The 13,631-nt window shown below is 31.6% G+C and overlaps 1 protein-coding gene across 2 annotated transcripts in view; it reads right to left on the bottom strand.

The window, feature by feature from the left end:
- The window catches only part of LOC106720332, a 153,381-nt gene that overhangs the window by 63,365 nt on the left and 76,385 nt on the right, over positions 1 to 13,631 (bottom strand). For both annotated transcript variants that reach the window (XM_014514970.2, XM_014514971.2), the window contains one exon: positions 3,745 to 3,774. In XM_014514970.2, the coding sequence (XP_014370456.1) occupies positions 3,745 to 3,774 (30 nt within the window). The remainder of the gene's footprint in view (positions 1 to 3,744; positions 3,775 to 13,631) is intronic.

Genomic DNA, 13,631 nt, shown 5'->3' with positions numbered 1-13,631 from the left:
TTTTCACCTAGTGATGTAATCAACTTATTCGATAAACATTCTTCAATGCCGTACCGCGAGGTTACTGCGCACATTTCGCCCGATCTTTTTTCGCCTTACACAAATAATCCAGTCGATTTTAATTGTTTCCCATCACAGAGCACTCTACTTACAGAGACTACTTTATATTCTTCAACAATTGATATTAACTATCGTATTAATTGCAATTCAATTATGTTATGTTGCGCAATTAAACAATTGCAATGTTTGTTATGTCGGATAACATAACATATTGATTGTGTAACTCATGCATTAATTAATGTTTGTTCCTGTTCGTTAATTTATAAAATGATCACTGGATTGGACATGAAGGTGATCGGATATTACAATTATTAAAACATTTTAATTTTTAAAACAGAAATTTAAATAAATTTTCTATATGAATTATGCTTCGATTAAATACAATTACTCCTTGTTCAATTAATCCTTATTTCTTACCGTTCAAATAAAAAAGTATGCAGTGTTAAAATATCATATAATATAAAAATCTCAAACGTAATAAGTATGTATTAATCTATGTTCAAATTAGTACTTTCTGGACAGCTTCAAACCGCCAAAACAAAACGCACTGCGTCTCAGAAAAACAAAAATAGTCTTCACAAACAAAACAAGATTGCTCCTTCTCAGAAATGATTGCAATAAGACTCAAACGATCAAATGATAATGGTTTTTCCATTTTTTTTAACGTACGCCGTTAAATTATATGTCTTTAATTTCAATCGTTGTCAATCTATTTCTTGCAAAAAAAAAAAGAATTCTATATTTTCAGTAGTAATAAACTGGCATGTTTTTTTTTCTTTTATGTCATTTTCTATGCCTATATAGGTTTTACATATTTTCGGACAGCACTAACCGTGATAGCAGCGCCTCCCTCACCGGGCCAGATATACTTGTTTGACTATAGAATACAATTTGTATTATTACAAGTGTCGCTATATAAATTCGATACATATTTATTCGATATTTAAATTATTATTATTAACATCTGGAAAAAGAAAGACTATATACTCGGTACAACTCATCTGGATCGCCATTGTTACATCCAAATATACGTTAAAGTTTATTTTAATCCGTCTTTGTTTTGTCGGCGTATGATAATCACTTCCATTGTTTTAAGTGTTAGTAAAATAATGCCGTATTAAATCTTTTGGAAGTATGCCAGATGCTGTTTATTTCCTGTCCACACTTCAAATTATTAAGCCGTACTTGAAATTTCAGATTTCAGATTTCAGGTTAGTTATTGGGAAAACTAATTAGACAATTTAATACTAAAAACGGCTAGTTAAACATCCTAAAGGGCTAATGTATTTCATCTACAAAGAGCTTAAAAACTGAGGTATAATTTCCTTATTGTGATTTACTTTTAAAAGCATTGGCTAGAAAACACAAATTTTTGTAGAAATGAATGTTAAGATACCATATTCACGAGTAACATCTAGCAGAGCATTCATAATTTCATCTAGATATATACTATTATTCTTCTTTTCAAATATCTTGGCGGCTCAAGATCAACGGTACACTGCACCGTGCTCTCCCTCCGTGCCCCGCTAAGAGCCCCCAAGATATAAGAATATAACTATATCAACTTTAATATAACACGTGTTATGCATTTTATACTTTTTGTGTGTTCCGTTACCGCATATTGCGGCCAACTACACCGGGCCAATTACAGTTATAGGCCTTAATTGAAACGCATGCCCGCTGTTCTACTGTGAAACATAAGTACTATAGTACTCTGGAATATTTTCTATGCAATTGTGTGGCTGGAAATTTCCTTTGTAATTTATTAGTTACATCCTCCGCTCAGATTTTATTTGATAAATGTTCTTGTTATGAAACAATATAGATGCTATATTAAAGATTCGATACGAGTCTCTTACAAACAGAAAAGATATCAATAATGGTTACCAAATTAAGATCTTTATATTTTATAGGGTTAGGTTTAGGTTTAAAGAATTTATTCTCAAAAAGACAAACAAAAAGTCACTTACATGAGAACAATATAGCACACTATACATAATACAATATGGTCGCCGTTTTAGTTATCAATTTACATTCAATACAATGGCAGTAATTTCGCTTGAATCTTAGTTAAATTGTTAAATAATTAAATACTTCATAATAATAAGCAAAATAACAGCACTTTTTGTTTATCTCACGGATAATCAATAGGAATAAAAAACGATAACAATCCATTGCTCGCTTAGAGCATGTCGGAAGCTGTCAATGTCTGTTTACGTCAAGTCTTTTTTTTTGTTGTCGTAATAATATGAATAAAAGATTAGAATGTATTTTTTTTTATTATTAAAATAATTAGATAATTTCTCTGACATTATTCTTATAAATTAATAGCTGTCGCCCGCAACTCCGTCCGCGCGCAGTTAAAAAAAAAAAAAAAATAGATGTTGGCCGATTCTCAGACCTACTGAATATGCTCACAAAATTTCATGAGAATCGGTCAAGCCGTTTCGGAGGGGTATGGCAACGAAAACTGTGACACGAGAATTTTATATATTAGATATGCATATTTTCGGAAATATGCAAAATGAAATTAGCAAAATAATATATATTTCAAATATGATCATCATAGATCGAACTATAAGCCCTTAAACTTGAAGCTGGAAATTTATTCATTAGATAATTTCTATCTAATAAGTAAATATAATAATATTAGATACATAATGTATATTATTAGAAATAAACATAATATTTTGTGAGATAAACATGTTGACGCTGACATTATCATATGTTTATAATCTTGTTTCATCACCCGATTAAATTAAGATTATTAGAAGAGTGACAAAAATATTTATCGCTAGATATTATAAATATAATTTATATTTGCTTATTTGTAACAATCATAAATTCTGACATCTAATTGTTACTTAAATTGCTTAAACTTTCGTGAGACATCATGATTAATTAATTAAGAAACGGCTTAACTCACGTGTGATCGTCCGGTGACGGCACCAACTAGTTAATTAATTAATTAATCTAATTGTTACGATAATATGTTGTAAAAGTTGTAAAATTTTTATCTCAACAAATTTTTCTTAAGGTAAATAAATACGTAAATTTAATCCAGAAGTGGTACATACATTATGTGGATTACATTCATAAAAAAATCATCTAATTTTTTTATTTATGTTTAAAATTTAATTATTATCGCACTATATTGATATTTTCCCAATGTTGTCGATACTTTCCAGATATGTTTTAAGACTACATCATACTTAAGATTAAAATTAAGATTAAGTGACTTCACTTTATCGAGCGATATCGATTATAGGGTTGTTATTATCTTAATAACTGACCATAGATAGAACTGTCATCATCATTGCTTTTGTTATCTTTTATCTCTTAAAAAAAAACAACGTTGTTTACTGCTGTTTAATCGTAATCCAATAATGTATTAAAATTATGAAGGAAATCCCTTATACTTTGCGCGTTAAAATTAATTTGAAAATGTATTCATTCAAATAAACGTTTAATTTTTCAACTACTTTTTTAATTGTTTTAATTTGCTGTATATAATACGGTATACGATTATAGTTAACGCAATCTTGAGTTATGCATAGTTATATTAGTAAGGTTAAGGTTTTGGTGTAAATCATCGAAAATAAAGAAAAAAACAAATTCAGATTCCCTTAAGCTACTTAGAAATATTCCTTTGTAAAAATGATTTAAAAAGTATGATGTACTTACCGACATGCGATAGCCCAGTGAGATCCGATTCTGAAATAAAAAATAAAAACGTGATTTAAATAAAAACGAAAAAAAAAATATCTTAAAATAAAAGTAAATAAAAGTAACAATAAAAAAAATTTAAAGCATAATTAAAAAATAATTTAAATAGCGATAAATTTAACTAATTTTATTTATGGAGCAATGAATTATCGGCAAATGATATTCCTTTTCGTATTAATAAGTGTTTCGTCATAAATTATTATATTAATATATAAAATAATCTTTGCACTTTCTGTTTAATATATTGAAAAGGTTGAGGTTAATTAGTAAACGATGATAAACGTACCAAAAATATAACGTAAACATGTTGTTATGGAAAATGAAAACAGCTTTATAAGAACAGTTCACAGACGTCATTTTAGTGTTATCCATACGTGATATGACAATGTAAAGAATTGACATTATTGCATAATACGAAGATGGTGTAACATAAATATGTACTATGAATTTACATAAACATAATAAACATCTTGTAGTTAGCTCGTAAATATTTTATTTGTTTCAAACAGTAGCCATAAAAAAGCAAGAGCCATATCCAATAAGGTCTTAAAAATTTAGATTAGCCTCCAAGAATGTTATCATTGAATTTTACAACTTCGAAAACAAATTATCATAGTTTATAGATTTTCAATAAAACTTATTATTATCGTTAAGGAAAGATCACAAGGAAATTGTTTCAATGTTATCTTAATAATATCATTTCGTATGAAATCTTTCAGGAAATGATATTTCGTATTATCCATAAAGTTTCACTGTTCATGGGCACAACAAGAAATTGCCGAAATAAATATAAGCTCGTACGTTGCGATAAAAGATTTCCTTTATATGTACGTTTGTCGTACATTAATTTATATAGAAATGCATATAAACAAAACAAACCGGAATAGTTAGAGCTAAATTGAGACGGCCTTCAATCAAAATAAACAAAATTTCTATTCTATTCCATTCTAGTCTCCATCGTTCCTTCAAATATATTTCTAATGAAACCTAGCTCAGATAATCAAAGTCTAACAACAAGACGGAAGTTTTAATAAAAAAAAACTTAATACGGCTCTAGAAATGCGAAACCTGTTCTTGACGTATGTTAAAAGTAATTGTAAAGACGTAGTTGTAAAACGTTAACCTAGAACACAACTACGTACAAACATTGCGGATAAAATCGTTTGATTACACCGCCAAGAGGCCATAGATGACGTAGTTACATTCATCAAAATAAAATAACATTAACAACATAATTATCTACATCGCGCCATACTGTCCTCTAAATGACGTCACTTGAAATATGATGTATGCGTACATACTCAAAATAACAAGAAAAACTTCACAAAATAATTTAATGGGAATTTTTGTAACAAAAACAGTGATCCTAACGTACTAAAACACAAATTTTTGAATGCGAATTTTTGATCTTACAGATTAGAAATTGAAGTCTGTAATAGTGTATTTTTATTTAAAACCATTCTTTCTTCATTCTTCTTTCATTTATTTTAAAGAAAATGAATTAACATTCATGCAAAAAATACTTTCCAGTTCATGGAAAAGTAAAATAAATATGGTGGAATGAAAAATAATTGGTGGTTGAAAAAAAATGACTACAACTCCTTGTTCCTATTATCTGAAATATAATTACAACGTATTTTTTCACAGGACCATTAAGATTATTTTGAATTGAGATTAATTGCACGTTGACTTAAATACTTCACTCAAGGTTTATTTCATTAAAAATAGTTTCCGACCTCAAAATATACTAAACACACACTCAGAGTCTCTTGTTATTGGTTGTAAGCAATTAAACAATTTATAAACATTACTGACCGTGAACGTATTTGTACTCCTCAAAAAAAAAAATTTTTTTTTTACTTAGGGTCATTTTACACTATCATATCATACTAATATTATAAATGCGAATGTTTAGATGGATGGATGGATGGATGTTTGAAGGTATCACCAGAACGGCTCAATGGATGTCGATGAAATTTCGCATAGATGTAGAACGTAGTCTAGAAGAACACAAAGACAGCTAGTAAATTAGTGTAAAACTTGTGTAATTTATAAAAGTCCTGAATTGTAAACCAGAGTATTCAGAGCACCCGAAACCGACGTGCGTGTATACGCAGATGGATGAATATAGAAGAAGCGAGAGAGGTGTGACTGGACCGCGTCAAATAGAGGTCCGTTGTCTCTGCCTACCCCTCTTCGTTACCAGGGTGAGTTATGTTATGGTTGTGAGTGTTCAAAAGTAATGGGTTTTTATTTAGTGTAACTCTGAAACACCTTTGTCACTATTTTCATACTACATAGCTTCTAATGTTCTCCATTTTTCATTATGTCACTAATCGTGCAAGAAAGTCAATGACCTGTTCCAAATATAGGTAGTTAATGTACTCATGATGTAACATTTTCCCAATATTTCATAAGTTTCATTATGAACATTCGATAACGTTAGTTTGTTTCGGATTATCAACATAGTGATCCGCAGGGGGCGCGATAGTATTATCATACCAATATAGCCGGCGTTCGACCCCTGACTTTCCTATCTACTGTTATCGTACTCGCATGGAACCTTCCCCCAATCAATGCTATCTCGACGCGTCCACAAACTTATCAAAACATAACTGTGTTATTTCTTCCATTAACAGATCAATAACAAAAATAGACTTTAGCTGTATGGATATTTAAATTTAAAAAAAGTCTGAAAGTCAATTTTTATGTCTAAATTATCACATTTTTTTTATTAATACTAAAATCTGTAAATATAGAGACAAAGAAATCTTCTTAATAATAACTCTACTACGCATTGTCTTATCAACTTACAGTACATTCACTGCTAAAACCATACAAGATGTCATGACGAAATCATTGAACTGTTTTAAGTTACTGCAAATAAACAATTTAAGACGAGAATGGAAAATTCTTAATGATAAACATCCTACGTATTTATTGTTTATACCGTGTTTATAGACTTGATTTGATGTTCTGGAAAAATTTGACATACCTACTCTAACCTTGTTTCTAAAATTCAAATCATACTTATCTTACTAATATTATAAACTAGCTTGTACCCGCGACTTCGTCAAAATGCACACGTCAAAAAAAATGCACACAAGATAAAAAAGTTTCTATGTCCGTCTCCTAGTTCTAAGCTACCTCTCCATCAATTTTCAGCTAAAGCAGCAGCAGTTCGACAGATCTTGAGTTATAAATAGTGCAACTAACACGACTTTCTTTTATATATATATATTAGGTCCTTACATATGAAATTGGCGTTTTGTATGAGAGGAACAAAAAGTCGAATATTTTTTAATATAATATATTTAATTAATCAAAGTATGAACCATTATTTTCTATGCACTTTTGCCATCTCATAGGTAGTCATTGGTCCCTTTACTAAAAAAACCAGTCGGACGGGAATCAATAAAATCTTTAAAGGCTATTTGGACTGCCCCATCGGAGTTGAATTTTTTCCCTTGCAAGAAGTTATCCAAATTTCGAAAAAAATGGTAATCTGTTGGAGCAAGGTCCGGGGAGTACGGAGGATGTCTTAGAATTTCCAATTGAAGCTCTTCTAATTTAGTAGCCGTCTGTTGCGCAGTGTGTGGTCTAGCGTTGTCGTGAAGCAGCAGTGGCGTGGAGCGATTGACCAGCCTAGGTTGTTTAGCCGCTAGCTTTTCCATCATGGTTTGCAATTGCTGACAATAGACATCAGCCGTAATAGTCTGGCCAGATTTGAGAAAACTGTAATGAACAATACCGGCACTAGTCCACCAAACGCTTACAAGTAACTTTTTTGGGGTTAATTTTCGCTTGGGGCAGGATTTGGCTAGCTGGCCAGGATCCAACCATTGCGCTGAGCGCTTCCGATTATCGTAAAGAACCCATTTTTCATCACAGGTAATGATTCGGTTTAAAATACCTTTATTATTGTGCCGGTTTAGTAATGTAACGCAACAGTCGACGCGCGTTTGCCGGTTTGCTTCAGTCAATTCGTGAGGTACCCACCTTTCAAGCTTTTTAATCTTCCCAATTTGCTTCAAGTGAATTAAAACAGTTTTATCACTAACATCGCAGCCTGCAGCTAACTCGGACGTGGTTTGCTATGGATCCGCTTCCACAATAGCCTTCAACTCTTCATTATCAACTTGAGCCTCAAGCCGTCCACGGGGCTTGTTCTGCAGATCGAAATTTCCAAAACAAAATCGTTGGAACCAAAAACGAACTGTGTTTTCTTTTGTAACACGACCGCCATACACATCATTCACCCTTCGAGTCGTTTCCGCAGCACTAGTGCCACGGCGGAACTCGTACTCGTAAATAATGCGATATTTTAAGTTTTCCATTTTGTAAAATGAGTGACGCTAACAGAAAAAAACAGAAGAAAAAAAAACAAATGAATGACGGTCATCGAACCACAAATATATGAGTCTATAGCTGTACAAATTTGAATTTGGAATTCCTTACCAAAGAGGAGAAATTCGTGATTAAAGTGGCCAGTACGAAAAACGCCAATTTCATATGTAAGGACCTAATATAAGATGCGCAAAGTTTACATGGATTCACGTTTGTTAGAAGGTATCTCCGAAACAGCTCAAGAGATCTTGATGAAATTTTGCACAGATGTAGAACATAGTCTGAAAGAACACATAGGCTTATTAACTTTTTTTTTTTAAATTTCGTGTGGACGGAGTCTCATGCGACAACTAGTATAAAGCAAATATTAACACATATTAAAAATGTATATCCAACGCCACAAGACGGATCAAAAATTTTAATTTTAACATTTGAATGGAGCAGAGATATTATTTGCTTTGGCTGACAGCCGCTCCTTGGTATTTTGATAAAGAATTAGACATTGTTTAACCACGATTCCGCGTGATGTTAAGTGGTGATGTGGTTGAATTCTACGAAACTATCAGAAGCATAGTATTACATATATACATTATGTCACTTAATACACAGGAAATGTGGCGCACGCTCACTTCGCTTGACATAAGCACGTCTCGTCTCCGAAGGTTACAGCTCGGATCTTTTATCGTTACATCTTACTGTTTGTAGTTGCGAGGACAAATGAGTAACGGTTGATAAAACCTTATACAGGATGAGTCAAAGGAAAGGAAAAGTACCGCAAGAAGTACTAGATAAGATAAATTTCCAATGGAAAATTTTAAAAAGGAAATCTTTTCATCTTTTACGATAATAGATTTTAATTACGCTTCAAGTTTTTCACGTTTTACTTTTTTATATTTTACAAAGATCTTAATTCTAAAGTATACGATAGCAAAATGCAACGGGTTTTGGTTCTTATAAGGAAGAATATATAAAAAAACATATTTAATTGAATTTAGATTAATCCTGAAAAACTGAAAAACTTCTGAATCGTACTGAAAGTTGAAACTGAGAATGAATAAATATGTTATACTTAAAATGTAATTTCCTTTAAATCTATCAGACGTCAGACACATTGTCTTGGTTGACAACATAACAATACCATCCATTGTTTGTTTGACGCAATCGAGCGTACAAAATGTTTAATGAAGTACTACCAATATATTGAACGTAGTACGAGAACTTACGTCACAATGGTAGCTATAGACACAGAGTTCCAGATGACAACGATTCAACATGGTTGAGACAATATATTCGTATTGCGGCTAACTTATACAAAATGTCTTTCTGTATTACACTAACTTTCTAACCTGTCCGTTTACTAAGAAATAAATAACTCGGAATGTCGTTTTAAAAAGTCTCTTATAATTTAATTAATCAAAAAAAAAATCATACAATTTGCTTGGTTCAAAATCTTTGTTCACTATACTATACTAGTTGTCACCCGCGGCACCGTCTGCGCGGAATTAAAAAAAACTTAATTAGTTAACTATGTGTTCTTTCAGATTATGTTCCACATCTATGCCAAATTTCATCGAAATTAGAACGTATAAATGTTCTGGAGATACCTAATAACAAATATCCGTCCATCCCTCATCCATCCATCTCAACATTCACATTTATAAGTAAGAAGTATGTAAGATAGAACGCATTTAAAATATCTAATACGAGGTGTGTTACTGTTTAACAATAAATAGAATAAAGCTTCTTGTTTCTATAACAACAGTTCACAGTTCGGGATACACGTGCTTTAAACAGTTTTCAGAGCTGGGCATTAACTCGTTAATCCGTTAATCGTTAATTAACGAAGTTAACATTTTGCTTAACGGATTAACTTTTAAGTTAACTTCAAAAAGTGTTAACGCTTTTGTTAACTTCCGTTAAACTCAACTTCCGTTAATAAAAGTCCGTTAATCGTTAAATTAGAAACTTGGAGACGTGCTGTCATTTTGTTTAAATTACGTGCCACGCCACGCTCGTAAGTTCAACTATGTTGGGCGACTGTCGGCGACTCGAATGGTGAACCAACGAGTTGATAATTGATATTTGTGAAGTTCGCGTGCAAGTGTGATGCATCAGAGCATCCGGGAAAGACGTGACCAACAGGACCAAAACAAAAGAAGGTTCGAAATAGTATATTTAATTACGAGTATATAAAAGCATGAGTATGTAATAGCCCACATCCCGAACGCTCTTCGCCCCTGCAATACGCCACTTTTTGAGCAACTGTTTTAAAACACTTTTTACTCGTGCCTTCTCTTTCCCAACTGTAAAAATGATGTCTATTAAAAAGAAAAAACCAATCACGAAGTTTTTACAAAAAAAAAAATCATTGAAGTTTTTATGATTCATGCAAATATTTCTAAAAAGAAGCTCCTAATTTGTTACAATATCAGATTTAATGATTTGATTCAATGAATTAGGTTAGATTTCATTTTATTTCATCTCATTAAATTTCATTTTCATTTCATATCAATAAAAATAATCTACTGAAACCTTGGCTGTTTGGGCATGGTTCCCTTTGCCTACCCAGAATGGGCGAAGAAAACAAAAAAAATCTTAGTTTGTATTCTTTTACGGTTGGCGCCATTTTTCAAACATTTTAGTTAGTTGAGTTTATTGTGTTTTTAGCCGACTTCAAAAAGAAGGAGGTTATCAATTCGACTGTTTTTTTTTTTATTATTCTAATAAATTGCTTAATTTTTTCGCAACCGTATTAAAATAGTTGTTTAGTACACGTGCGGAACTGTCATTACAACTGGTTCCTACTGTCAACCCTCACCTTTGGCTGCGCCTCGGCTCGGGTAGACATTTGTCGGAACTCTTTGCAATGACAGGCTTTCCGCACTCGTAATGAAATATACTATAATGCATTCATACTTGTCTCTAATACTAATGTGTTATAGAATGTACAGTCAAATTACTATTTTAAACAAGTGTCGCCACAATAAGTGCGAAATTAGTATGTATAATTTTGGTATGGTTAACTGTTAACGATTAACTTTAACTTGCGTTAAATTTTCGAGAATTTAACGCTTTAACGATTAACGAAGTTAATTTTTTAATTAACGGATTAACGATTAACGAAGTTAACTTTTCGATTAACTGTGCCCACCTGTGACAGTTTTAATCATAACAACGCACTGACGTGTGTAGCTAATTAACTGTATTCATGTATTATGTTCCAGCCTTTAGTTATTACGAGTTTTCATTTTAAATTTTAATTGATTATAGATTCTTAGCATTTAACAGAAAAAAAATAGAATTCTCTAATTGAAATTATTCGAACAATAATTTATTGATTAACAAAAACAATTATAATCTTAAACTAAAAGTACAAAATAAAATTAGAAAGAATAAGTTTCAAGTTTTAAATAGAAACTTCTGTTTACAACGTTCGTCATCAGAATTATGCATTGCACGAATGTTGTAAACAGAAGTTTCTATTAGAAACTTAAAACTCATTTAAAATTTCGTACGCTCAAACCGTAACTTAATTACGACAAAAAATTACGTAGATTCGCAAAACCGATGAGATCATACTACTGCGTCAGATCTCATTAATGTCACAATTTTATGATGAAAACTAGTAGCCATTGTTTTTTAAAAATAATTGACTTTAAGAACGTCACCTGAACTCAAACATGACTCACAAAATAGCAATATATTAGACTACGTATCGTGGGTAACCAATAACAAGTTTATACCTGTTATATTACATATACCTACTTGTTATATTTCAATACAATACTTTTTCGCTGTAAATGATAAATTGACATATAAGTATTGAGGATTAAAGTTGTCTCTCAAGCAAACTGAAAGTTTTAGAAATACTGTCCCACTCTACAATCAAACTTAAATGTACGAACTTTCTTAATTTTGCAACTAACCCGGACATAACCGGTACTCGATTTTGTTTATTTCATCTTTCTTCTGAAAAGAAGGTTTTTGTATTTTATAAAATAGACAATCCGTAGATTTATAACTTGACTACGTGTATCCAGATTAAGTAATCCGGAGCACAAAATTGAGGCGAAAAAAAGCCTCCGGTATCCTTTTGTATGGGAAATTTTTGTTGTCTTTTAATAACAAAAATGAATTTTCGAAAATCGACTCTCAATTAGACGTCAAAATTATGTTAAACACTACATGAAAGTTATATATATCTATAAGACAAAGTTTTATTCTTAATTATCTTTCAATCTTCAACTTAATGAAAATAAAACCTTGCGTAAAACAGTGATTACAACATCCTGCCATAATAATACGGATACTGTCCACTTAAGTTTGAAAAAGTCTTTTAAATGCCAACTGGCAACGATCGTCATATAATCTCCGGAATTGCCCCTAGCGTAGCGTCCGGTTATTTACCTTTACCGTATGCATAATTATTTAAAAACTAGCTGTGCCCGCGACTTCGTCCGCGTGAAATACTGTTTTCGTTAAGCATTTTTTTAAGGATTATTATTTTACTTGACCGACGTGCTATGCGTTGATGTATGGATGTAGACATAGAGATAGGTGTGCCACGACCGCACCAAATGTAGGTGTTTGGTCTCTACCTATCCCTCTGGGTTACGGGCGTGAATTTAGTTGTTGTTGTTGAGGTATTTAATTTAAACTTATAAAAAATTACAACAAAACAAATGGAACTTACAAAATATTCATTTACTCTTATGCAAATTTTCATCCCCTATTCCCTTATTATATTGCAACATTAAGGGTAAAACTTTTACAAACTTTAAATGACCTATTTATTAATATCAAATTAGCAGCCTAAAAAAAGTTATAAGCTTCTAACTGTAAAAATGACGATACGTCCATACAAATTTCCACCCCTACTTTTACCCCCTTACAAACCCTCTTTCACGATAAAAATTAATCTTTGTCCTTTCTCAGGCTCTAAGCTAAATATCAGTAAGTATAATAGTAAAACATGTTAAACAAAACATTCATTAAAACCTCACATATTGCGAAACAAATTTTCATCCCCTATTGTTATTTAGCACCCTTACGCGTAAAATTTTTTACAAAAATCGAAATTCTTACTTATTTATATCAAATTAGCAGCATTAGAAAGAAGTTTCAAGCTTCTTACTGTAAAAATGACGATACTTCCATACAAATTACCACCCCCACATTCAACCCCTTACAACCCTTTTTTCGCGTTAAAAAGTAGTCTTTGTTCTTTCTCGGGCTCTAGACTAAATATTAGTAAGGGTAACAGCAAAACATATTAAATAAAACATTCACCTAAACCTCACATATTCCCAAACAAATTTTCATCCCCTATTGTTATTTAGCACCCTTGAGGGTAACCTTTTTACAAAAATTTAATTTCATATTTATTTCTATCAAATTAGCAGCCTTAGAAAGAAATTTCAAGCTTCTAACTGTTAAAATGACAATACTTCCATACAAATTACCACCCCCACTTTCAACCCCTTACAACCCTGTTTTCG

The sequence above is a fragment of the Papilio machaon genome, chromosome 8, assembly GCF_912999745.1.
Source record: "Papilio machaon chromosome 8, ilPapMach1.1, whole genome shotgun sequence".
Taxonomy (NCBI): Eukaryota; Metazoa; Arthropoda; class Insecta; order Lepidoptera; family Papilionidae; genus Papilio; species Papilio machaon.
This window is presented reverse-complemented; position numbering and strand designations above follow the sequence as displayed.